This window comes from Diplotaxodon limnothrissa, linkage group LG17 (assembly GCF_057381915.1).
Source record: "Diplotaxodon limnothrissa isolate DT_005_m linkage group LG17, D_limnothrissa_male_GT1.1, whole genome shotgun sequence".
In the NCBI taxonomy this organism is placed as follows: Eukaryota; Metazoa; Chordata; class Actinopteri; order Cichliformes; family Cichlidae; genus Diplotaxodon; species Diplotaxodon limnothrissa.
Window position 1 is genome coordinate 17,750,729 of NC_140612.1, and position 27,447 is coordinate 17,778,175.

At 42.2% G+C, this 27,447-nt stretch overlaps 2 protein-coding genes across 6 annotated transcripts in view; both read right to left on the reverse strand.

The window, feature by feature from the left end:
* Positions 1-7,833, reverse strand: part of LOC146614848 (filamin-C-like) — a 61,853-nt gene extending 54,020 nt beyond the window's left edge. For 3 of the 4 annotated variants that reach the window (XM_085376002.1, XM_085376000.1, XM_085376003.1), the window contains exon 1: positions 7,140-7,833. In XM_085376002.1, coding sequence (XP_085232128.1) covers positions 7,140-7,518 — 379 coding nt within the window. In that variant the 5' untranslated portion in view covers positions 7,519-7,833. The remainder of the gene's footprint in view (positions 1-7,139) is intronic. The other variant, XM_085376001.1, reaches the window with a different exon arrangement.
* Positions 7,834-14,878: 7,045 nt separating this feature from the next.
* On the reverse strand, positions 14,879-26,502 carry LOC146614849 (uncharacterized). 2 transcript variants are annotated; one of them, XM_085376472.1, is made up of 8 exons: positions 26,451-26,502; positions 25,338-25,634; positions 24,905-24,979; positions 23,896-24,189; positions 23,509-23,626; positions 20,526-20,727; positions 19,213-19,347; positions 14,879-14,968 (listed from the first exon to the last, which is right to left on the reverse strand). In XM_085376472.1, exons 1-8 carry the CDS (start codon positions 26,500-26,502, stop codon positions 14,879-14,881), a joined length of 1,263 nt encoding a protein of 420 aa, XP_085232598.1. The 2 variants fall into 2 exon arrangements, with proteins under 2 accessions (XP_085232598.1, XP_085232597.1); XM_085376471.1 differs by lacking the exon at positions 14,879-14,968 and adding an exon at positions 16,494-16,598.
* Positions 26,503-27,447: the final 945 nt, after the last annotated feature.

A 27,447-nucleotide genomic window follows, 5' to 3' on the forward strand; every position in this document is an offset into this window, starting at 1 on the left:
AGCTGCAGTCACACAGAGGTCAAAGCGAGGTCACGCCTGCAATACGAAGGCAGACGAAACAAAGAAAACCTCAATCTTCAACATTCAAACTGAGAAAAGGGACTTTTAAAGGCTCTGTGTATTTTTCACAGTGAATATCAACAAAGCTTCAAACACTCTCAGATTACAAATTTCTTTTCACGACCATCACCACGTCATCTTGACTCAGGCTGATACCCCTCCCCCCCAAACAAAAAAACAAACAAACAAAAGAAAAACAAAATCAGGCAGTGCTGTTCACAGTTACTGGGTAGTGTCCCTCAGCACGCTTCCAGAAACTGGCCAATCAGAAGAAGGTTAGCTGTAAAGTGAAAAGAGCTAAAACAGTTTGTTTCCGACAGAGTATGAACTGACGGGCTGCACCGACACGCAGGATCAGATAAAGAAGCACTATTATAACATTTTGAACTGTGAATCATGCAAAGCTGCCCTGGCACAGTATGAAAACAGGCAGCTGGATGTGAGCAGAGCAGGAAAGTATATGTAGGTCGTTTAGTATCGGGGGAAGAAATGAACATGAGGTGAACTCTGACTGCAGGAAGCTGAATTTAACATAACATAAAGTAGATTTTACCCTTTTTAGTGCATTTAAGCAATTCGCAGTCTGATTTTACTCGTGAAGCATTTTAAACACTACAGGAAGGAGTGTTTTTTCAAAATAAAAGCCTGAAAAAATATTTTTGGACTGCCTTTTGAGTGGGTCACTTTTGTAAAAGCTCTTCATGAAGCTGAAGTTTACAAGAAGAAACAGAACAACAGCCTGCTGTCACACAAACATCCACCCCGAGCACCTGCTGGATGGAGCGAAGATAGAGCTCATTCAGTCACTGATCAGCTGCTCCCGAACTTCACTGGAAGCTCAAACCTGATTTCTGTCTGAGCAGATGGACGGCAGCTGAGTAAATGAGATGTTGTTGTTTATCCTGGGAGACTTCACAAAGACCACAACTATTTAAAGACACACACACACACACACACACACACACACACACACACACACACACACACACACACACACACACACACACACACACACACACACACACACGTGAGCTATAAAAGACCAAAGTCTGCTGATCGGGCCAGCAGCTGGTTAGGATTTCTGAGTGTGCTGCTCTGGTGTTTCCCCCTCAGAGTCCACACAGTGACATCAGGTGTACAATGAACTTTTATCCCTCCATCAGCTTTGTACCTCAAAGCATGCCCAGGTGTGAGAAATACGTGTTATTACTGCAATATTCAGCGCACAAACATGTACTCTATCAGTAGTTTAACACATTCTCTTCCTCTGAATGCTTTCTTGAATAAAGGAGGTCAAAGCAGTTACCTGGACACTTCAAATGCTCTGCTAGACACGAGCAGGTCAGTCAGGAGGGAGCTGATCACCCACCAGACCTAGAGCAAGGATCTACTGGATTTCCAGGCTGTACACGTCGCGCACGATGTTCAGGCCTCCGTCCTCCTCAGTGAGGAGAGCTTGATCCAGGAACAGTAACATTTACATCTCAGGGTCCTGCTTGGTTCTCTGAGCTGCTGAAGACCTGAAGCACCATCACTGGACAAAGGTAGTGGCATATGACACCAGCCATCAACCGCCTATATCATTTAGCCCCGCTCACACCTTCATGCATTTGATCCGCCTCCAAATTAAATACCACTGACTCCCCGTCATCTGTCAGGACTGAAGAAGACCTTTGGATGAGCCGTGAAACGAGTGCAGCCAGCGCCAGGCATGAGGAGCTTAGATACCGAAAACACCCACATATGAGCAGCAAACAAAGGACTAAATGTACCTCAGAGTTCTGGTTAAACGAGGCGAGGAGGGACAAGGAGATAGACAGGAAGTCAAAATCAATATAAGACACCAGACAAAACTATCAAAGTAAAACAGGAAACAAACAGTTGAACAGACTGAGAGGAATATGAAGACATAAAACAGATATATATCAGAGTTCCAATAACACAGCTTAACATCTCACCCTGACAGACAAACTTCAGGCACCCGAAATCCTGCCAAGTGTCCCTGGCTCCACAGGGAGGTGTCCCTCAGCAGGGACACTTGGCAGGAGCCGGGATCCGTTTGTCAGATGACGTGATAGATGTGAGGTATATCCTCGTGTAGCAGTGACGCTCCGGTGTCATCCTCATCAAGGCGCCTTCCTTCTGACAACACCACCCAGAGAAACCCGACACGTGAGACGGCTCAGAGGCTGTTTGGAGCTGATATGAATAAAGCCGTGATTTCATGTGAGATTCCACAATTTAAGACACCCTCCACTGGATTATAGTGCAGGTGAGGGTCAAAAGAAACAGGTGGGTCAAAGAGAAATGTGCTGATCTGAGAGGCGATCAGGAGGAAGAACGGAGATGAGAGAAAAAATGCTTTCAGAAAAGGAAGTGTTAATCATTTATTTTCACCAATCAACAAAATGCAGTGAATAAACAAAAGAGAAATCTAAATCAAATCAATATTTGGTGTGACCACGCTTTGGCTTCATAACAGCATCAATTCTTCTAGGTACACTTGCACACAGTTTTTAAAGAAACTCGGCTGGTAGGTTGTGCCAAACATCTTGGAGAACTGACCACAGATCTTCTGTGGATGTTGGCTTCCTCACATCCTTCTGTCTCTTCATATAATCCCAGACACACTCGATGACGTTGAGATCAGGGCTCTGTGGGGACCATGCCATTACTTCCAGTACTTCTTGTTCTTCTTTACACTTAAGATAATTCTTAATGACTTTGGCTTGGCTACATTTGGGGCAAATAAACAAGCGTTCATATTTCTGAAAGCATTCTTTGTTTAAAGCATTTTTTCACATTACTACATATATGTACATATACATATGTATGTACACACACACACACACACACACACACACACACACACACACACACACACACACACACACACACACACATATCCATCTTATTCTCTTATCCTAGTGGCAGCAGTCTAAGCAGAGAAGCCCAGCCTCCTCCTCCAACAACAATGAGCATGGAGGCGTTCACAAACCAGCCGAGAGATCAAATCTCTCCAGCGTGGAACTTTTCTCAGTCTGTCTGATTTTTTAGGGATGTAGCTCTGCAAAGCCAATGTACCACTGTTAGATATTGTTAGATACCCCAGATCTTGCACACACACATACAACACACCACACACTAATCAATAACTTATAATAACTCTGTCAGCTGGAGCCTGAACACATCATTCCCCTCGATGTGCTCAGGCTCCGGCTGCTGCTTCAAATGCTTCACAACAGCTGTGGCGACAGCTGACACACACATGCACACAAACACACACACACACCCTCACCCTCTTGTCATGTGGTTGGTCTCTGTCTGGGGGGGGGGGGCAGTAACTAAAGTGAGTCTTTGTTGTTCAGACTCAAACTGGACGTTTACTGCAGAGTCTACAGTGTGACAGTCAGCAGATCACACCAGATCTCTCTATCTCTCTTCTCTCACACACACACACACACACACACACACACACACACACACACACACACACACACACACACACACACACACAGGGGAAGTCCGGGGCTTTGAAAAATCTCATTCTTTCCCTGCAGTCCATTTGAAATTTTGCTGATCTTATTGTTAGGTACTCCACCCTGATCCTCCTCCTGTTTTCCAGTTTAAAGGGTGTTCTTCCTCCCCACCATCTCCAGTTTTGCTTATTAGCTCATCTGGTAATGGGCTCCTACTCCCCCACATCACCCTCAGCTAGTTTAAACTGTTTTGAGGTGATTTCTGCTGTTTGTGCAGCTGTTCCTCTCAAACTTCACAAATACCCAGTGAGGCTCAGAGGGAACAAAGACCAACTAGCATGTAGACGCCCAGCACTGAAACATCTGTCTCCAACAGTGGCTTAAACACGCTCCCACATCTGGAAATGACCAAACAAGCTCACTTTAATCTGGTTAAGCTGGACCCTTGATGTAGTTTCCAGCATCCAGCTGGTGTCACGCTGCCTCAGTGATACTTAGAGATGCTGAGCCATCGTTAATGAAAGCTGTCCCGCTGACTCATAACAGATTGATTCTGAGGTTTCCAGGAGCTCTGAGAGAAGGAAGGTGCAAACACACCACAGCTTCAAAGAGGTGGGTTACTGGTGCAGATTAAACCATCTAAACCCAACAAGCTCATAACAAAAGAAAAAAAGTGCAAACATAAAAGTCCAAACGGGGCGTGACCACAGCCTCCTCATTAGTTTCGTGTTTGCCGGTGCCTGACAGGAAGTGTTCAGCAGGGAGGATCAGGACAGTACGAGGGTGTCTTATATAACAGCCTGTGACGTCCTCATCAGGAGCTTGGAAGGAGCCCTTCTTTGGAGGTCATGGTTCGAGTCCCGCTGGGAGCTTTGAGTTTTTCTTTAGTATGACTTTTTACTCTCACTATTATATCCTGGTTGAAGGTTCAGGACAGCAGGACGTCACCCCCACACAAGAAAGGCTCAGACTCGACTTCGTTATTTTGGTCTTAATGAAGCCGACAGTGTGACAAAGTGAAGCTCCCAGTACGTCCTAAAAAGAGAGGCGATACCACACTCACACTTCCTCTCCCACAAATGACCATCTCCACATTGAACCTCTCTTCGTCTCCTATTCCACCCGACCTTTGACCTCTGAATTGCTGCCACACACAGACTCGGTATCACCGTTTTCACATAAACGCTGCACAGGTACAGTCTAACCTGTGACCTCACAGTCAGGTAGGATATCCTCAGCTGTAACAGGAAGTTAATGTGAAACACGGCTCAGAAATCAGCAGCGTGTAGTGAGTTACTATGAGGGGAGGGAGGGGCGGGGTGTCCTGGCCTTAGTTTAACATTCCTGTGTGCTGACTGCTGCAACACATGGCAACTATTACAGAGACACAGCCAGAGAGGCATGGAGGTAAAATTAGCCGATATTTGAATGGAGTTTGGCTGAAAGAATCCAGGTTAGAGAAAACGCGCAGTTCAGCTCAGCAGCCTCAGCTACACAAACACCACATTAACCATTTATACACCCACCCCTCAGGTTTGGAAACAAGCCAATCAGGTTACAGATCACATCCTGTCACACATCAAATATCTGTGTATCAGACACAACAAGCAACTCACATATATTAGCTAACCAATGATGAGTTCCTGTTGGCCCCACTACTAGTGCTAAAACATTATTAAGTGGCTGTCTCCAGGCCAGGCCTCTTATGAAGCCTGTCAGCTGTGGTTGGTTATAATGACCTTTTATATATAATTATATATCTATATAGATATCTATCTATCTATCTATCTATCTATCTATCTATCTATATAAAATTATTATAAAATAATAGAAAAGCATATGCATTTTATTAACAAAGTTTAATTAAATGTTGCCCTGCATAAGGGGGTCCTGAGGAGCCCTCAGCATGTCTCTGCCCCCAGGCCCCTCAGCAGGTTAGCGAGGCCCTGCATTCTCTGGGTCTATTTTCAGCAGCTGTTGGCTGAGGGACAGCAGAGCTCAGCTGTGCTGCTATCAATCAACTCCTACTCACACTGCTCCTCCACCTCCTCCACCCCCTCCACCCCATAAAACCCCAACAAGTAACTGCGCCCTCCAGGCCTCACAGCCCCCCAACAGCCCCCCCATCAGCTGCAGACTCACAACAGCAGCTCAAGCTTCAGTTTGTCCTGTTAGACCCTCAACAAAAGTAAAACTACAACACATGAAAACAAACTTATCTCCAGAGCTGAGCGCACAGCTGGACAGAGGAAAACTTTCACCTTTAGCCTTAACCACCATGTCTCGTTAGTGATGTCAGTATTTTTCTTTAAATATTTTAATATTATTTCCATGAATATATGACAGATGTCCACAAGTTAAATACACAGCTGGGTATTTTCTGTTAATCCGATACAAGAAACATTCAAAAGCCCGAAACTGAAAACTGCTCAATGAATGAAAATGAAGCATGTTTTTCCTTAAGTTATAATAAATGTGACATAATTACAAAAAGTGATTTTCTTTAATTAAAGCATTGATTTCCAGCTGACGGTTACTGTGACAAGCTCAGTCTAAACTCAGTTTAATCCTGATATTGAATGTAAGAAGAATTGTTGGCTGTGATTTTTTCTTCAGTGTGTGGATTTTTCCTCTCTCTCATTTATCGTCTTTTATTTCAGGGTCTCCCTTTGATTTTGCTATTTATGTTTTTGATCATCTGTCTTTGATTTTTTTTTTTAAATCATGCTATATGAACAAAGTTATTATTACTGTTACTACCTATGTTTCATTTAATGAAGGTAAGCCTGCTTAGTCTTTGTGTCCTGCACAGTTACAGACAGACTGAAGTGGGAACAATTACTCTCAACAGGAGTCTGTTAACAACTAAACCTTCATATAAACACTGAAAACCATGGCACACAGACTCCAACACACCACTGCACAATGAATTCAGCAACACAAACACACTGTGTCTGCAAATACTGTCCTTTAGTCAGATTAGTGCATTTAACTTCATCTATACTAGTTTTTTAATGCTGTACTAAGTAGCATGGACTTCATGTCTGCAGACTGAGCAGTAAAGTTGTACTTCTTCAGGATTTATAAAACCCTGCAACACCTTGGCCACTCATCATTCACATCCACTCCAAGACATCTGCAGTCCGATTTACGTCCTTCTGGAGGGTTCCAAACACTTTTGGATTTCTTGAAGGGTTCAAGTTTCAACAAGTTTCTCTGAGCCCTCCCGAGACCTTTTGCAAAAACCACATATTCTGTACTTGGGTGAAATTTAAAAGCAGGCTTTAATAATTCTGACTTTTTATCCTTAAAAATAAGAAACTCTTTGAATGAATCCACTGATGAAGCTGTACGCACTGAACAGCTGTGAACACCTGGATCTCCACACACCTGTGAGCCACACCTGTGACCTGTCAGTCACAAACCGATGCCACACGTGATTACCTTTGTTAAAACCCCTTTTATGAAAGAAACCAGCAGTTGGGCTGACTGTTTCCAGGTCTCTCTCTCTCTCTCACACACACATACAAATACACACCGTGCGTAAAATTTGCGTAAAAACTCTCCAAACGCGCCTCTGTCTCGGTTTTACGCACTCACCGATGGAGACCAATTTGATGTGCTCCCTTTCCAGGAACTCCAGCGCCACGGACACGTTCTCCAGCTTCATCTGCCTGAAGTTGGGTCTGCTGTGGTACTTCCGGTACATCTTTTTCTGGCTTAGCACCTCCAGCAGCCCTATTAACTTTAGCCCATCGCTTAGGTCCTTCTGTAGGTCGTTGATGCGTTTGTTGATCACCTTCAGGTGCTCGTTGCACCACCTAGTGAAGGTGTTCTGCTGGATCTTCTTCCACGGGGCGTCCTCGGCTAGGTCCTTCTCGGTGGCCGGCATCTCCTCCTCCTCCTCCTCGCCGATGTCCGCGGTGCTCTGGTAGAACTGCTGGGGCTCCAAGTAGCTGTTGTTGCTCATCATGGACATGCCTTTTATAGAACCGAGCGCAGTGGGAAGAGAAGGAAAGGCAGAAAAAAAAGAGAAACGGGGGGCAGTGGAAGCGGAGGGGCAGTGCCCAGCGCGCGGGGAGGGAGCTTCACGGAGCTGTGCGTAAAGAGGCGCGCATGCAGACCCGAGGTCACTCCTGTGGCTCACACTCTCAGAGAAAGCGGAGGCTCGGGAGGAAGAGTGAAGAATAGTCTGCTTTTGTCCTCCGGCTGGCTTGGCTGTGGTCACACGCGGGTGGCGTCGTGGACAGAGTGGGGCTGTGCAGCTGCGGGAGCGTGAAGCGAGGTTTAAAGGCTCGGCGTCACTGCGCAGGACTCCCAGGAATGCCCCTGCCATGACCATATACTACTGCGGCCCGGGCATCCTCCGAGCCGCAGGACACCGAGACCGCAGATCATTGGTCGGCGCGGAACAGGGGGGTGGAGACACGCTGGACACCCCCAACCAGGACACCCCCATCTACCCCACCCCGACAGCCGGACCCGGGGCTCCACAGCCGCTCTGACACCTCCGGGTATTTTTAGAGTCCTCAAACCTGGAGAGACACCCTGAGGAGGGACATGACATCACCATCAGACAGCGAATCAAATCACTGCATGATATTTAAACAACAAAGCATAAATAAAAAACATCAAAGTTTACTTCAGTTTGGAAATACATATCATATCTGAAAATACAATAGGCTCTGTGATAATGATTAATGACAATTAATGGTAACTACAATGGAGGTTAGGTGTTTACAGTTAATTGAATGAGGTGTTGCTGCTTCTTGCAATTCCATTGGCTGCCAAATGGAGGCGCGGCAAACTGAAGCAAGCGAGAGAGGAAGAAAAATTCCATGCTGCGTTTTTGAAGAATAAAACAAACTGAAGAGATTTATTGACGTAAACAGCAGCGCCCCCTGCTGAGCACAGTCTGCTTCTACGTGAAACAAGCTGAACTTGACCCAGAGTGAAACCCAAGATCAGCTCTGCAATAATCACATACAGATGTGTGCAGTTACAGCTTTATAAGAGCTGCTGGTTTTATTCCAACTGTGTTGAACATCAGCCTAAAATGTGCTCGCTGTGGCTGTACATAGTCTATAGTCTTTATAAACAAAAAATGTCCACAGTGATGATTCTAGTGGGTTGAGTGGATTAAAAAGTGACAAGTGGCACAGTGGCTCACTGCATTCATGCTGTGGAATCGTGGGCTCGTTGAACATGTGTATGAAAACATGAAAGTAGTGTTTTGAGTTAAAATGTGTGGCATCAGGCATATTTCCTGTGTGTCACGTTTAGAGACTTACTATAAAAACACAAGACAGGAATACAGACTCACCGTGAGTCTGAAAATATCTGCGTCCAGCTCAGATATCACGAGAGGAAAACAGCAGCTCACATCTAAAGTGTAAATATGGAGCCAAACTAAATTTAACAGCGAGTGCCGCCGTGATACACTCATCATCCTCTCAGGGCAGACAGTTTACCAGAGTTATCACCACTTATTACGGTCATGACTTCACTCCTGATTCCTACTCTTTTTTTCCCCTTCACCATGAACTGAATAAAGACGATGGAAGTAGCCATTATGATGTCACCATGAAGCAACTTTTTGACCACTAGGTAGCCCCGCCCTAAATCATTCCTGGTTTTGTGGTCTTTTCTGGCTCTAATGGGACCTTTTGGTTTGGTTTGATCCACCACACAGCTGCCACAACTATGATGGTGACACAAGGTTTCACAGCAGAAACTGACACAGCATCAGATGACAGAGTAGATAGAGCATTAGAACATGGTATACTATGGCCATAAAGGGATGGACATGGTCAGCAACAATACTCAGCTACGATGCTGTATTTAAACTGTAAACTGTGTTGCTCAGGTGACAAAAGCGGGTCAATAAAATATCCTTCACACCATCACACCACCAGCAGCCTGAAATACTGGTATAAGGCAGGATTGATAAATGACTTCATAATGGCTGTTTTCACCAAACTCTAAACTTACCATCTGATTGTACTAGCAGGAATCATCATCAGACCAGGAAACGTTTTTTTGTCTTCTGTTGTCCAGTTTTTGTGAGTCTGTGTAAACTGTAGCCTCTCTGTAGCCTACTGTTATTAGTGAACAAAAGTGGTACATGTGAGGTCTTCTGCTGCTGGAGCCCAGTTGCTTCAAGTTTAGACCAGCCTCTCTAGCACCAACAACCAAGCACTTCAGCAGGTCATTGTCACGATGTCTACATACCTAAAAGCAATAAGTTGCTGCCATGTGATTGGTTGAATAGATAATTGCATGGTTGAAACAGGTGCATGTAATGTCTCAAGGTTGTTTTTACCAGTAATTCTGAAAATATACCATAATGCTGAACACATGAAAGACAAGGAAAACTATGTTTATTTGTATTAGATCATTTAACAAACATAAAATACAGTCCCAGACAGATGTTATCATGGTGCAAAAACATCAAGAACAGAGATCAAAAACAAAGAAGAGAAACAGCAGCCAGATGACAGTGATGTTCCACTTTTTTGCGGCTCAGATTCAGGACGCCAAAGTAGAAGCAGAGTTCATACAGCACACCTGATACTTGACAGTAACACCTGACGCACAATCAGCAGTGAAATCTGAGGAGTTTAAACAGTCAGACATTTTTAAATCTTTTCACCGTGGTCTAAGTATACATCCAGGATGAACCTAGCTTTGCAAAAAGGCTGGAACTCAGGGGCAAACTGACAGCTATCAGTGTCTTCTGTATTTTCTTTTTTAAAGCTCATTGGCAGTTTCCCCCTATGTGTTTAACATCCTAATCAACGCTGAGCTTGGCTAATCACGTTTAAACATATGAACACTTGTCCCACCCCCAAAACAAAATAAAACTAAACAAAACAACAAACCATAACATTCATTTTTATACCAACTAGCATGATGTTGAATAAATCTATTGCTAACTACCAAATAAATCCCAAAATATGGAAAAACATTTAGCATACTATCTTTAGTTATGCTGGCTAACATATGTTAAGCTAGGCTAAGCTAATTTTATAAACACCAGTTACAAAAAACTACAACAATGCCTGTCAGTACTAGAAGAACCTAGTGTAATGCCTGCAGTGGCTAATAACAACAAAAATATCACTTAGCTAATAAAACATGCCAGTATTTCAGCAGCTACACGGACTTGTGCTAAATTAGGCTGAACTAGCTGCTACTGATAGATAACTATAATAATAAACTGCTATTTCCATTAGACACAGCTGCGCGACACAACACCAGTTAGAAACCAGCAGGAAAACATGTTGCGTTAAACTGTTTGTAGTTCTATAAGTTAAACTAGTTCAGTGACAATGTCTTTAGCTGTGTGCCACATAAACTTAATGTAAACCATCATGTAGATGTTAAGGTGCTCCCATGGTTCCAGTGTTCATGCTCAGCTTGGTTAAACCCAGATGAAACTAAAATCCACCATAAAAACAATTGGCTAATAACACAGTCTGCATCAGCTAATGGAAGAATTGGATTTTAGCGCTCATGCTACAGCTTGGCTGAAGCTGCTACAGCGGCTACATCTACTCTTCTAATTTCATGCAAAGTCACTATTCCTCTAAACCTAACATGCAGGATGGAGATACCTACTGGGAGCTAACGTTTGTCAGGACTGTGCTAAGGATGGACGGATTCAGGATATCACTGATAAAACAAAATATGCCTTTTCACTTTTACATTTTAATTTTGTGAAAAGAGAACAACAAAAGGATCAGATAAGTACTAGTTCTGTTTTCAGAAGTACATAAAAACTATCACAGACCTCCAGAAATTGATATCAAGTGCAAGTTACTGTGGCAGAAACAACAGCAGATAAACTGACATATTTTGTATTTTGATTATATTATTGTGACTTTTGTCAAGATAACTCCAACACAGACATACGAGAACCATCAGAGGAGATTTGGTGGCCTAACAGGAAGCTCAGATGTTTGAGAAGTTTTCAAAGTAAATCCATATTCACACAATAGATGAAAGAAAGTTTTTTAAATTGTTCTATAAATTCAGATGTGATTTCTGCATAATGGACAAACAGTCTGAGTTGTGCTGCTGTATATTAATGTATCAGGAAACCAATAATCAGTCCACCCCCAGACTCTTCTTAATGCTAGATTTGCAAACATCTGACAAACTATCACATACTTATTATCACAGAAGCTGTAGGAAAATTATGCACTTTAAAACAGAACAAAGAAGAAACCAAGCAGAAGAAAAATCAGAACAAAGCACCTGATCAAAGCAAAGATACCAAGACGGTACAGAGGAACACCGGCATGCAGCTTTTAGGAAGATTTTTGTAATTTTACTGACATAATAATAAAAAAATAGTATCGAGTTTGTATTCACAGTAAAACACAGATTTAAAAACATTCTGGAGGAATTGATTCAGTGCCAGTTAAGGTCGTGGAAGTCTCGAATAAATTACATATTTTCAGACACATTTTTAACACAAGACCAGCAAAGGCAACACTAAAAACAGTGAGAGCCCCGATACAACACAAAACCAGATTCAAGCCCAGGAAATACCAAAAACACTAGCAGGTCAAATATAGGTTATAACTATTAGTATTTTATGTTCTAAAATATCAGATAAAATTAGTTGAAACTCACTGATCAAAATGATTAAATAATGTGCAACTCAACATCTGTCTAATTATCTCATTAATGTTGACTTAGCTAGTGACATTAATGAGATAATAATTTTTTGTTCCTAACTGGTTTCCCTTTTCTGGCAGTAATGGGCTTTCATACCTTTAATTTGAGTAAATAAGTACATTTAAAAAAGTTACCCCGTGAAAGTTGTGTGGCAATTAAGTCTTTATCTTGACTAACCTTTCATATATATTATTGTTTTTTTTTCTGCTGGGAGCTGACCTACACATATTACTAAGAAAACTTCACAACATCAGTTAAATGTGTAAAATATGTTTTTCCTTCAGCAAGTGTCTTTAAAGTAGGCTACACGTGTTTGTCATGCAAAATGTTTATAGGAGCTCCTAACAGCACATGCTACTAGTTGTTTTAAACAATACAGTATAATAGCCTGATCAAACTTCGGATTTAATTATTAATTAATTTAAATAATCTTAAATTAATTAATAAGCCTTTATTAATTTTAAATTCCCATAGTTTGTTAAAGCCCTGCTTTATCAAATTAATGCTTTTAATATCTTCAGTCAAGTACACTTGTCACAGTTCAATCTTCATTTGCAGTGCCATATGTTGTAAAGAAACTGGAATGTCTGAGCTAGTTGTTATCTTACTGAAACAAGTTTGACAGAAGTACCTTGTTCCACCCTGAAAGGGATCACAGTCATCTGAACAGCTTATTCTTATTTTCTAGGATTATTTGGTCTCTATTTAAATGTAAACATAACTTAGGAACCATAAAGTTTGAAATGTGTGCAAAAGCAAAAAAGAGATGTATTTGGGTATCTCCCACAGTAAAAAAAATTCAAAAGCTTACAGAAAAAGACGTGTTTATTCAGAAGGATGATCTGAGGCATCTGAGAAGTTTGATCAACCAAAATGCAGATGCAGACTTCTCTTTGGGGTTTTACATTAAATGCTGAATTTTTGCCGCCCCTTTCAGACAAGATCCATCCCAGTTTTTAATTTCTACAGAAGAAAAAAAATAAACAAAACAATATTCAATGTTGGAATCTAAATAAAACTTTGTGTCCTTATCACTGTCATTTTGAATTCAGTGAAAGGTGTTCCACTACATGACATCATTTCTGGTCCTCCTCCATTATTATTTGTAAATAGATATTGCCCAGTGCCCTTATTTGATTAGGACTGTATATGAGCTTAACTTCTATCATTTTTCAATTAATCAAATTTTCATGAAATTCATTCTGCTGCATTGTGCTCAACTGTTAGATGTAAAATAATGTATCATCTGCATGCATAAAATTTGGACTTTTTTAGTAAAAAAGTAATTTTCTGTTTAATCATTATAGTTTTCAGTTCATTACGTTTTGATCAAACTCTGCTCTTCGTAAAAATAAAGAAAAGTGTCATCTGCATACACAATCTAAAATTTGCATGTTAAGTAACACTAGCATTTGCTGTGTTTTGATTTTAATCACATTTTCTACAACATGCTAAAAATGAACAACAAAAAAATCCCCTTAGCATTATTTCAGAGAAGGAGGAAAGTGTCTGTTCAAAAATAAATCAATAAATAAATCAATGAAAACCATCTGCTACACCTAACTGTGCAAAATAAAAACAACTCTGGCACAATCTGAATTTAAACACAGTGTAATCAGTCCACAGAAATTATCTCTCTTTAGAAATGAGCTTTAGGAAATATATATATTTTTAAAGTGCTATTTTACTTTTATAGATAGTCATACTACACATTTGAAAAACAGAAATCCAGACATGTAAACGGATTTATAAGAAGTGAGGAAGGTAAAATAAAGCTAATCCCAGTGTTTCATGCTACAAACCAGACCTGCTGAAACTTAACGCTGATTAAAGTTAATCAGCGTTAAGTTTCTGACAAATACATGATCAGATGATGTATAACATTAAGAAGGAAGGAAGGCAGTATTTGAAGCGCTAAACAATCAAGTTTTATCTGCTACTGTTTTCTCCTTTATCAGTAAGTGCAAAGTACTCCTTAAACTCACCAGGACAGAAATAAGGCAAATAATTTTAAAGCTGAAGGAAAATATAATAACTCAAGTCATTTTTAAAGTAAAAATGTGCTACTTTTTCAGAGTGTTGCCTTTAAATTAATGAGCCTTTTGTTTTGGACTGCTGTTTGATCAAATCTCATTTTAATGAATAATCACCAAAACTATTCAAGTAAGTAAGCATGTTTTATCAGTAAGTTAATTAGATCATTTCACCCCATGAGTTTATATTTTCCATTTTAACACTGAATGTAGAGACATTTTTTTTTTTATATGTAGCATCCACTAACACGAAAGTGAAACTTAGTCCATTGTCTTCACGAACCTCATGACAAGCTACTTCTGGTACTTCTGGAAGATACAACAAAATGAGATATTCTGTTCAACTCTTGAACTGTGATGGTGAGTACTCAATAAATCAACCGCTTGACCATCTGCGCAGAGCTGACCTGCAGGAAGAGTAAAGAATCATAGTAGACGATGTCGGGAATTCCTATTGCTTTCCCCTCCAGCACTCACTGACGTCTGTGGCGTTTGGTCAAAGAGTCATGGAGATGCAACAAGCAGACATCAGGATGGTCACATGTATGAGGGCAGCACTGGATGGATGACGGCAATCCCACAATCCTACAGTTCACCGTGAGGTCGCTTCCTGTGTACTCCTCAAGCCCTGGTGAAACTAGGGACAACCAGAACAGCAATGGCTGCCACGGCGACTGCCACCACTGCCAGGTTCCAGCCTTCACAGTCGCGCTGCCGGGAGACGACAAGACAGGTTAGAATAAAATTAATTTATAAGCACATTAGGTTTTAGCCACATGCTGGATATTTTGGAAACTTTAAATGGAGTTTGAAACTTTATTTTGACTTTGCAGTTCTTTTCCATTTGGATGCACCAAATAATGGAAATGTCTATAAAAAAGGGGACAATACTTTTTATAAAAGAGCACTACATTCTGACCTCCCACCACATTTTGAATGTGCTTGTAGGATCTGGTCCAGAGGGGTGAAGAAATCAGGTGGCCCCTGAAGCAGAGCCTCTTCAACCTCTGCATATTCTAAACACATATGCAAAGAACCCACACAAATTGACAACAAAAAATACTGAATATGACCATAAGCGAAGTTTTAGTGTGGAGCCTTTAAGATGTTTGGGAACTTTTAGATGTTCTGCGAATCCATTCGTACTGGTCACAAGTGAAGAGTGAGTGGCAGGTCATTCAGTATTTTTCTAACTACCTCTGTATGGCTGTGTTTAGGCGAAAGGTGAAGGACGTTTTTTGTGCCTCAAAATTACAAACAGAGTCAATGCTAAGATGCAATCATACATAAACTGAAAATATTTAATCTTACAGAAAAAGTCCGTGCTGTGTCACAAGCAAAGACTCTTCTGATTCAAGATTTTCTTTACTGGCATTATGTTGCTAGAACATAACAAAAATTACAGTGGTGCCCTCGGTGATAAAGAAAATACAAAAAAGATAAATAAAGAAATAGATTTTCTTTAAAAAGATATAAAAGATAAAAGTATGGAAGAGGATTAGGGCCACTGGGGGAAAAAAAGAGTGGGAACATCTTTTTCTTTCTTGTTTTCCAGAATTCCGAGAAAAAAGTAAGAATTCTGACTTTTTTTCTCGGAATTCTGACATTAATCTAAGAATTAAAGTGTAAAGATTACATTATTATGGGCTCTTTGATGGACAGATGGTAAATGGACCGGTTCTTATATAGTGCTTTTCTACTATGAGCTAACTTTGCACAACTTGGCTCATTCACACATTCACACCCATTCGCACAAGCGCTTCTTTCTATGCAAGTGTTTTCTATCTAACATTAACACAGATGATGGAGGCATCTGAGAGCAACTTGGGGTTAGTATGTTGCCCAAAGATATTTGGCATATAGAAAGCAGACGCGGATTGAACCACCAACCTTCCTTCATATTTGATTTGCTTCACAGAAACTCAAGCAACCTGACAAAACAAACTGAGCCCAGCATTAAATCAGTCGGGACATGAGCATGTAAAATCATGGCTGATGGAGGATGGAACACCCGGCACGGCTGATGTACTACTACAGTTCAAACAAACAAGTAAAACCTGGATTTGAACAGAGATTGGGAAGTCATGGTGGCAGAGGTTTCCACTTTTAAACTCTTTAAATGACAGAGGGGTTCATCTGAAGCAATTGTTTCTTCATTTGTGGAAACAAATGCAGAGGCAGTTTTCCTTGAAAGCGCCTGGTAGAGGAAGAAGGTCATGGCCATACCTGGTCCCATCTAAGACGCCAGCTCCTCCCACCAGCACCAAATCAAGGCCACTATTACAATCATTCCTATGAAGGGGATGGAGAGAACAGGGGGCTCAGACTGGCGAGTGCAGTTCTGGGAAGAAGACAGAAGGTAGGAGTGTGGGGAGTATGGAGAGAGGAGAAAATAAAAAAATCAGAATAATAAAGTCAGAGGACGTGAGGGCGAACGGCAAGCAGGGAGCAAACGAAAACGAGTGATCTGATGTGAAATGACTGATAGGCAGGCAGGTCGATCATGAAAACTCATCAAATTTTCAGAGAATTTTTCAGTTTCTCGTGTAAATTTCATGTGAAACAGAAGAGACGGCAATCAGACAAAAAAATGGAAATGAAGTGAGGAAACTGAAAAATTAAAGACAAGATGGTGAGGTTTTTTTTGTTTTGTTTTGTTTGAAGTCTTTAACATTAAAACATCAGCATCTTGTCATTTCAAGACTTTTGGAGATCAAATCTGAAGCATCAGCAGCCCTGCAGGAGCTTTTGGGTAAGAACTACCAGGTCAGCTTTGGCTGTAGAGAGCCATCTTAAAAGTTGATGTGTTTCCTAACAAGTTTGTTAGCCTAGCGTTAGTATTCTCACAAGTGAGTTTATATCTCACTCGGTGAAAATATCCTAAATTCATCCTAAAATGTTTATATTTCACAAAGTGATATTTTCTGGAGGCCTGTGAAAAAATCCCATTTAATTTTTGCCAAGGGAAGGAGGAACTAATGTCAATGTTAAAGGCTGCTACTATCAAAATAATGACACCCCTGCAGTGCTGCATGGTGGATAAGAAATTGAATGAATTATCTGATGAAGAGGAGTGGATTGGGGACCAGGTCACTGTTTACAAAGTCCAAAGAAAAGAAAGGCAAGTGCCACAACAAGTTCTGAGTCAAACCTCATGTCAGCACTAGTGAATGCAAATGCTCGAGTCAGGAAAGTTCCTCAGCAAGTCTTAGAAAACCAAACTCTGTGTAGTTTTAGTTTTTAATTTTACAGTTTACATTTCAAATTACAAGTAGGAGTGTTGAAAGCATGGCTGGAGATCCAGATAAGGGTGAAGTCAAACAGCAGGTCTTGAGTGCTGACTTGGACAAAGGATTATGATTTTCACAGCTATGCAAAAATCCATACCAGTTTAACTGTCCATGAAACTAGATAAGAAAGAACAATTAGTAAAACTACATTAATGTCTTAAAAATTTAAAGGCTGGATAACCACTAATTTAATGGTTGTAGATTTAGATAAAACTGAGGTTAGTGTACTCTGCCCTGAAAACCTTAGAAATATGGCATATAACCAGATTCTTACTCTGGCTGGCATAAACTTGACCTCCAGTAACACTGTGAGAAATCTTGGAGTCATTTTTGACCAGGATATGTCCTTCAATGCGCATATTAAATAGATATGTGGGACTGCTGTCTTCCATTTCTGCAATATCTCTAAAATTAGAAATATCCTGTCTCAGAGTGACGCTAAAAGCTAGTTATTGTATTTATTACTTCTAGGTTGAACTGCTGCAATTTGTTATTTGTATGCCCTAAGAACTTCCTGAAAATCTTTCAGTTGAACCCAAATGCTGCAGCAACAGTACTGACAGGTGGCCTCTCTTCATTTGCTCCCTGTTAAGAATCCAGAATTTAAAATCCTGCTCTTCACATTTAAGCTCTTAAATAATCAGGCCCCATGTCATTTTAATAACCTCATAGTACCATATCACCACATTAGAGCACTTTGTTCTCACACTGCAGGCTTACTTGTGGTTCCTAGAGTATTTAAAAGTAGAATGGGAGGCAGAGCCTTCATCTTTAAGGCCCCTCTTATGTGGAACTATATCAGACTAGATGGGTTGCCCCTCCCTGATCCTGGTTAGGCTGGAGGTTTTTTCCTGTTAGACGGGAGTTTTGCTCCTCACTGACACCAAATGCTGCTCCTTGGGGTGGGGGGTGGGGGTGGGGGGGTCATCTGATTGTTAAAGTTTCCAATCTCTTTAATCCATTTGACATTATGAAAAATGAAAATCAGTTGAATTTCACATCCTACCTAGTGAACCCTCAAGTCAATTTGAGTCATAAGGTGTGAAAAATTGACAGTTGATCAATACTGAGTCACCTAACTGGGGAATTTATTTGTTCAAGTTTTGGAGTCTCCGGGAAGAATTGATTTACTGATGTTAAAGTAAAGAGTCCCAAACTGTTTGGACTGGTCTGTCTTGCAGGAGATGTTCCATATCAGATGAGCTGTAAATGTCCGTGTTCTTTGTTTTTGTATGAAATTCATTTTCAAGGGCTGTGCGATATAGGCGAAAGACCAGACAAAAGACAACGTGCCCTGAAGCGACAGACATTTAGAAGCTCACAGAAAAACTGTCAGAAACCGGCCACGAGCAGAGCTGAAAGCAAAATGATCCAGAAAGCGTTTGGGCTTAGCTGTTACCGGCCAACATGCACACAGTACAGACAGAGAGGCGTCATGTGACAGAGCACGGACCAGATTTTTTTTCTCTAAACACTTACCTGAAAATGTTCTGCTATGTTAATCTAAACCTCACCCTTTCCTCTCCAGAGGGAGGGAGTTTTAACCCTAATCTCTGTCAGGCATGGTTACTTGAGACCAAATAATCTATCAGTACTGAAACATTTTAACATTGTAACATACCCAACTTCACTAAGCACCTGAGGCTTTTACCTGTGACCTCTCACCTGTGACTTCCTGCCCACCAGTTTTTGCAGCTCAGCCTTGCAGCGCTGCAGCTCCTGTTCAAGTGCCGCTCGCTCCCGCTGGCTGCAGTCATACAGCTGCTGAAGCTCGGCGAGCTCACCTTTCAAACCTTCACACTGAAGGAAGGACAGAAGAAACACAACAACAAATCAATAACAGATATTTATATAAGAGACAAAGATACTATGGGCAGGTCAGGACCTCTTTGGTCTGTAAACCTGAAGACTATTGGAAGATGCTGATTCCATACTGGGAACAGTCAAAGGATCTTGCAAAGAAAAGCGTCTGGACTTCTTTAAGTTGCTTGAAGACGTTTCACCTCTCACTGGCATCCTCGAAAGAGTGTCCTTTATCCTTAAGATGCAGATGGACTGCTGAGTCTTGTCCTGTGGAGGTGGCTCTTCTGTGTTGTGCCATGCGCTTGTGAAGTGGCTGTTTGGTCTCTCCAATGTAGAGGTCTGAGCATTCCTCGCTGCACTGTACAGCATGAGGACACTCTTTCGAGGATGCCAATGTTCACATTTTGGACAGAGGACAGATGGACAGATGGTTTGAAAGAGGAGTGAAAGAAGCCATCTATGTCCACTGTGAGCGACCATCTTTGAACAGAGGCGGGGGTTTACGACACCAACTCTCTGCCATCTATAATCCAGTTTTGAGATCCCTTCCCAGACGCCTTAACGCCCACTCACATCCTGGGCCATCTGACCTCAGGAAGTCGCATGATAAGGTGGGGCCAGGTTTCACAATGAACACACCCGAAACTCTGGCTGATTGGGACCCACACCCAGTTTCACACCTTGGCTCAGGCGATTAGAGGATCATCAGGGGGTCCTTTTGTCCCTCTGTGGGGGGTTACTCCCACTAGGTTTATATCTGGGACTCTCCACCATTTGACCTTAGAACTGAAGAAGTTTCTCGGATGAGAGGTGAAACGTCTTCAAGCAACTTAAAGAAGTCCAGGCGCTTTTCTTTCCAAGCTCCTTTGACTACGATGACCTGGATGACTGAGAACCTTCACAGACATACTGGGGACAATTTCCCACAATTTCATTAAACATGTACCATGACAGTAAAGCATGTTTCTATTCTATTCTATTCGAGTTACAACTGCCTGTTTTTTAATGTTGAAATGCTGAAATTTGCCATGCTGCTACAGATGACTGTTAAAGGTAAAATCAAAAGCTTTGCAATTCAAGATATCAACAGTCTTTGGATTAAACTGACCAAATATGATGTCCGTCTGTAGTAAACATCCAGATGTTTTAGCTCATAAACAGCAGTCACCTCTCACCTCTCTCTGGACCTTCTGCGCTGTCTCCTCAGCTTGTCTCAGTTTGACCTTCAGGATGCTGATCTCCTCCTGTATATCAGATGAGTCCTTCTGCTCAGGTCTGGACTGGAACACCGTGATATAAGAGTCCGCCTTCACCTGGTTGTCCTTTTCATATTCAGTACTGCCCTCCGCTCTGACTGCCAGATACACGTCATCACACCTGTTTGCCATTAGACAGAAGATCTGTTGGAACAGTAGCTTCAGGAGACAAAGTGAGATATATAATAACACCCTAAAAAAAAAAAAATACCCGCTCGTCCCTGCAAGCGGTCTATCCTTCAAGCTCAGGTCCTCTACCAGAGGCCTGGGCGTTTGAGGGTCCTGCGCAGTATCTTAGCTCTTCCTAGGACTGCGCTCTTCTGGACAGAGATCTCCGATGTTGTTCCTGGGATCTGCTGGAGCTACACACCTAGTTAGGCAGTCACCGCACCTAGTGCTCCGATTACCACGGGGACCACCGTTACCTTCACCCTCCACATTTTCTCAAACTCTTCTCTGAGCCCTTGGTATTTCTCGAGCTTCTCGTGTTCCTTCCTGATGTTGCTGCCATTCGGAACTGCTACGTCTATCACTACGTCTCCTTCTGTTTGTCTACCACCACTATGTCCGGTTGGTTAGCCACCACCATTTTGTCAGTCTGTATCTGGAAGTTCCTCAGGATCTTAGCTCGGTCATTCTCCACCACCCTAGGGGGCGTCTCCCATTTTGACCTCGGGACTTCCAGGCCGTATTTGGCACAGATGTTTCTGTATACTATGCCGGCCACTTGGTTATGGTGTTCCATGTATGCCCTGCCTGCTAGCATTTTACACCTTGCTGTTATGTGCTGGATTGTCTCAGTGGCATCTTTACACAGCCTGAACCTCGGGTCTTGCCTGGTGTGATAGACCCCAGCCTCTATGGATCTTGTACTCAGAGCTTGTTCTTGTGCTGCTATGATTAGTGCCTCTGTGCTGTCTTTCAGTCCAGCTTTGTCCAGCCACTGGTAGGATTTCTGGATATCAGCCACCTCCTCTATCTGCCGGTGGTACATACCGTGCAGGGGCCTGTCCTTCCATGATGGTTCCTCCTCTTCCTCTTCATTCTTGGGTTTCTGCTGCCTGAGGTTTTCACTGAGCACTCGGTCAGTTGGGGCCATCTTCCCAATGTATTCGAGGATGTTTGTTGTCTCATCCTGGACTGTGGTGCTGACACTCACCAGTCCCCAGCCTCCTTCCTTCCACTTAGCGTACAGGCTCAGGGTGCTGGACTTGGTGTGAAACCCTCCATGCATGGTCAGGAGCTTCCTTGTTCTGATGTCAGTGGCTTCTATCGCCTCCTTTGGCCAGCCTATTACCCCAGCAGGGTACCTGATAATGGACAGGGTGTAGGTGCTGATAGCCCGGATCTTGTTCTTACCGTTCAGCTGACTCCTCAGGACTTGCCTGGCCCTCTGCAGGTACTTGGTGGTTGCAGCTTTTCTAGCGGCCTCTTCATTGTTCCCATTTGCCCGTGGGATCCCCAGGTACTTGTAGCTGCCCTCTATGTCTGCAATGTTGCCTTTTGGTAGTTTGTTTCATGCATTTATTTTTTAAATAATTCTATTGAAGCATGGTTGAAAAGCAATGTCTGACTTTCATTGGTTGACATTTATAGAATTTTTATTTATTATTACTTTTGTCAGATTAAGGTTATTTCTGTGACCATTGTGAGATTTTCTTTTATTGACTGAAGGGTACCAACAATTTTGTCCACATCTGTATCTATTTAATATGCGCACTGAAGGACATATCCTGGTCAAAAATGACTCCAAGATTCACAGTGTCACTGGAGGCCAAGATAATGCCATCCAGAGTAAGAATCTGGTTACATACCATATTTCTAAGATTTTCAGGGCAGAGTAAAATAACCTCAGTTTTATCTAAATTTAAAAGCGTTAAATTAGTGGTTATCCAGGATTTTATGTCTTTAGGACATTGCTGCAGTTTAACTAATTGGTGTGTTATCTAGCTTCATGGATAGATAAAGTTGGGTGTCATCTGCATAGCTGTGAAAATGTATGCTATACCTTCTGGTGATACTGCCAAAAGGAAGTATGTATAATGTAAATAGAATTGGTCCTAGCACAGAACCCTGTGGAACTCCATAATCAACCTTAGTGTGTAAAGACGACTCTCCATTTACATGAACAAATTTGAGTCCATTAGATAGATATAATTAAAACCACTGCAGTGCAGTACTTGTAACACTTACGTCAAGTTCTAATCGCTATAATAAAATATTATGGTCAACACTATCGAATGCTGCACTGTGGTCTAGCAGGACCAGCACAGAGATAAGTCCACCGTCAGAGGCCATAAGAACATAAATTGTAACCTTTTGTCAGCCTGGCTACAGTGCTTTAGAGAAACCTGGGGTTATTCTTATTTTCGTCAAACAATGATGAATAGTGAGACGTTCTAGCTTTATGGGGGACATTTTCAAAACAATAAAGCAGCAAACTATTTTTTCAGGCTAAATAATGAACTTCTAAATTTGTGATATGCCATTTCCTCTCCAGCTTACAAGTTATCTTTAAGGTTTGTGTTTAAGAGTTACACCAGGGAGTCAAGTTCTTGTGATCTGGTGCTTTCTTGTTCTGAGGAGCCACATTGTGCAGAGTCGTACACAGTGAAGAAGTAAAATTATTAACAAGACCTTGAACTTAGTTACAGTGCTTTCAGAAAGACATCTGCTGTTATGAAATCTATTCCCCATTGCCGTGTAATTCATTATTGTAAATTTAAATATTATTAGGAAATGATCAGACAAGCTCTGAGCACAAGATCCACAGGGGGTGGGGTCTACCACACAAAAAAAGCCTCTGGTAGAAAACCCAAGCTTGAAGAATTTTCGCACATTTTAAGAGTCAGAGTGTCAGGTGTAGGTGGATGTTTTGACTGAAGCTGCTCAGGTCACTCACGCGTCTTGTTGTTGTTGCAGTTCCTCCACCTTGTTGTTCAGCTGTTTGTTGTCACTAGTCAGATTCTGATGTTGGTCTGTCAGAGAGTTGAACTCGTCCTGCAGCTGAGTGACCTCACCTGTATCAGTAGACAAAGACTGATATCAGTATTGATTAACTGACTAATAATTGTCTTATTGATTCTAATGAAGAAACAAACACGTTATTACATCTCTGCATTATTGGTGCATCAGATGTTTGTTCACTTTGTTTCCTTCATCTCAGGTGATAAAGGTCCCATCTGTTAGTTACAGTTCTCCTACTTAGTTACAGTTACTAGTACTAAACCTTAGATAATGCAGGTTAATATTACTTAGAGTTATAGTTACTGTGTTTAGTTGCAGTTACCCTGTGTCAGTGTGCTGTGGCTCTTCATGCTCAGCTCAGCTCTCAGTGTTGTCACCTCAAGTTCGTACTCGGCTGTTGTGGCGTGCAGACGCTGTAGCTCCGCCCTCAGACGGCATAGCTCTTCCTGAAGGGAGGCAATGTCATTCTCTCTCTCTGCTGCTGCCTCCTCGGCTGCCTGCTGCAGCATTAGCACCTCCTCTTGAGCTGAGCGTAGCTCCTGCTGCACCTCCTCCAGCTCGCTTTCCTTCTCCTCCTCCAGACTGTCCATCTCCTCCTGGACTGAACGCAGCTGGGCTGAATGAGTCAGACAGCGTGAGAGAATTAGAGTGAGAGTCAATATCACAGTTTCAGAGTCTCAGAGAGTTAGAGAGTCAGAGTCAGTGAGTCAGAGTCTCAGAGAGTCAGAATCAGAGAGAGAGTCAAAGTCAGTGAGTCAGTGTCAGTGAGTCCAAGAGTCAGAGTCCGAGAGAATCAGAGTTAGTGAGTCAGAGTCTTAGAGTCAGAGTCAGAGAGTCAGAGTCAGTGAGTCAGAGTCAGTGTGAGAGAGTCAGAGTCACTGTCTCAGAGAGTCAGTGTCTCAGAGAGTCAGTGTCTCAGAAAGTCAGTCTGAGTCAGAGTGTCAGAGAGTCAGAGAGTCAAAGTGTCAGAGAGCAAGAGAGAGTCGGGGAGCATCAGAAAATCAGAGTCAGAAAGAGTCGGAGCGTCATAGTCAGAGACAGTCGGAGAGATCAGAAAGTCACAGCGAGTCAGAAAGTCAGAGAGAGTCAGTGAGTCAGAGTCTCAGAGTGTCAGTGTCTTAGAGATCAGAGAGTCAGTGTCAGAGAGTCAAAGTGTCAAAGAGCCAGAGAGAGTCAGTCAGTGAGTCAGTGTCAGTGAGTCAGAGACAGTGAGTCAGACTCACAGTCTCAGAGTGTCAGACTCTCGGAGAGTCAGAGTCTGTGAGTCAGTGTCAGAGTGTCAGAGAATCAGAGTGTCATACTGTCAGAGTCAGGGAGGTGAAGGAGCTCACCTTGCAGCCTTTGGATCTGCCGGGTGAAGCTCTCGGCCTGGTGGGCGCTGGCCAGCCGCTCCTCCTCTAACAGACCTTTGAAAGGAGAAATGATATAGAATAGAATAGAATAGAATAATCCTTTAATTGTCCCACATGGGGAAATTTGGGTGTAACAGCAGCAAGAAAGACACATATACAAACAAACAGTACACAAGACACAGAACAGAAACATACACAGTTTTCACATATTTACATCAAGGACAAAGGTTACCAAAAACAGAGTACTGTACCGTTATTAAATTGAATAAAATGAAATACAGATAAGAGGAAAGTTACAGAGCTGATGTAAACCTCTATGTTTGTTGGGAGCAGTTTTGATTGTGCTCCTGCATAACAGGAGATGCAGAAGGAGTAACAACCGTGAATATGAAGCAAAGTGACGTTTCCTCACCCTGTAGCTCCATGAAGCTCTCCTCATGTCTCTGAGACACCTCCCGTGTCTCCTCCAGCTCCAGCAGTAGCTGCAACACCTGAGCCTTCAGCTCCTCCAGCTCCTCTTCTTTACCTTTATCGCCGCCTTCCTCCTCATCCTCAGACTTCTCTTTCTTCACCTCTTTCTCATCCTCCTCCTGCCCCTTCTCTCCTTCACCCCCTGTCTCCTCCTTCTCCTCAAGGGACTCCCTCTCTTTGGCTGTGAGGGTATCTGCCAGCATGATGGGCTTCTCCTCCTTCAGCTCACAGAGCTCATCTGCTCAGAGAGGAAGGAGACAATGAAGAGGCAGAGGAGGATTTTTAACAAAGAGAGATGAAAATACACTTCTCTTATTTTGTAGGAGTTTCCAAATAAAACAATATTTATTTTAAAAGATTATAAAACCATGATGTACTTCTTTACTTGACCACCAGGGCTCTTCTTAATAAACCAGGTTTCTTCTTGTTTGTCACTGAAAGTCATACCCTTTATTTTAGTGGGAGATAAATACCGAAACTGTCTGAGGTTTTCAAGCAGGTTAACAGTTTTTATCAAATATCCTTGTTTTAAATACTTTAAAATCCTCTAAATTTACTCAATGTCCAAATTTTTTGTGTGCTGTGCTGCAGAGACATCTGCTGGATTTAACCTTTATTTAATCTGGTGCATCATTAACAGCAAATCATTTAAAGTGAGGGGCAGGGAAAAGGTAAACAACTGAATATACCTGACTTCACCTGGCAGCAAAACACCTTTAAATGTATGTACCATCAGCATAAAAACAACAAAAGAGTTAAAATCCCATAAAATAAGATAATTCTAATATAATATTTCATATAAAGGAGAACGTGTTTCTCTTAAATCAAAAGTAATAATTTGAATTCCAGCGTGCACCTCAGTCTGCACCTCTGACACACATTTGAAATGTCTACACCTTGTTCTAGCCTCTATGGTTTTTATGTGAAACAGGAAGTGCTGAACATAATTAACAAGGTGAAGATAAAATAAATGTAAGGTAAAATAAATGGGACTAAAAATGAAGACTCTGATGCTTATCCCTTCACACAGACACACGCACACACAGTGACTGACCGGATGGGTCGAGGACCTCCTCGATGACAGGCGGCAGCCGGAAGGCATCCATGTTTCCTCTGATTGACGGGAAGCTATAGAGATGAGGGGGTCAGAGCTCCAGAGGGGTGAGGAGGGGAGAGAATGAGGCAGATGGAGCCCAGGAAGGGTCCTCACGCTCCGGGTAGAGAGAGCCGCTGCAGCCCTTTCATCCTTCTGGAGCTGGGAGGGAAACACAGGGGGAGGAGGGAGAGGCGGTGAGAGCTGCGACAGATACTGCATCACGAGGAGGCGGGCAGCGTGCAGGCCTCAAACACACACTCTATCTCCACATGTCTCACTCTGCAGCTCTGCTGCCTTTTAACCACCAACCCGCATAACCTCAGTGAGAGGGGAGCAAACACAGCATCTCTCTGCGGACACCACTGCCACAAGAACCAATCAACAGCTACCATGGGCGGCTGGTGTCATCTATACAGTTATAAATTGGGACCGCTCTTCATGACAAATGACTGAAATAAGAATTGACCACAGAGATCACCTGGACCACTGAATCCCTTAACTCTCAGTTTGCTGGTATGTTACCTACAAATAGCGCTAACCTTTAGCAGACTGTGAATAAAAGAGGGCTATCGGCTGTTTGCTTTGTGCCATCAGTTTTAGCATTTTGACCCATGAGGTGCTATGTTTTGTTTTCAGAGGGCAGAGCCTCACAGACACAAATACCTGTGCAGTAACATCCAATCAAAATCCTAGAATTTCACTGGTGACCAAAACTGGAGCTCAGACTTCTTGGATGGCCTGTTAGTAAAATTAAACATATGACTTATAAAAACATTTTCCCCCCATACAGACGTTATATTTGATATGAACCCCAGATAAACTTTTGCAGTCTCCTTCTTTTCCAGCTTATAAATCTATGTCATCTGCATGTCTTATTCTTCCCATTCCTGTCTTTTACTTCCTTTTACTTATCTTTATGATGTAACAGAAGTAAAATAGTTTCAGGAAGTGGGAA

Bases quoted from the DNA above. Each gene is read 5' to 3' on its own strand.
- LOC146614849 (XM_085376471.1), bottom strand. From the start codon at position 26,502: ATGGATGCCTTCCGGCTGCCGCCTGTCATCGAGGAGGTCCTCGACCCA. The intron at 24,980-25,337 runs GTGAGGAAACGT...CTCCTTTCAAAG, and splicing joins GAGCTTCATGGAGCTACAGG to GTCTGTTAGAGGAGGAGCGG. The intron at 19,348-20,525 runs GTGAGAGGTGAC...TCCTTCCTTCAG, and splicing joins CGCAGAAGGTCCAGAGAGAG to TGTGAAGGTTTGAAAGGTGA.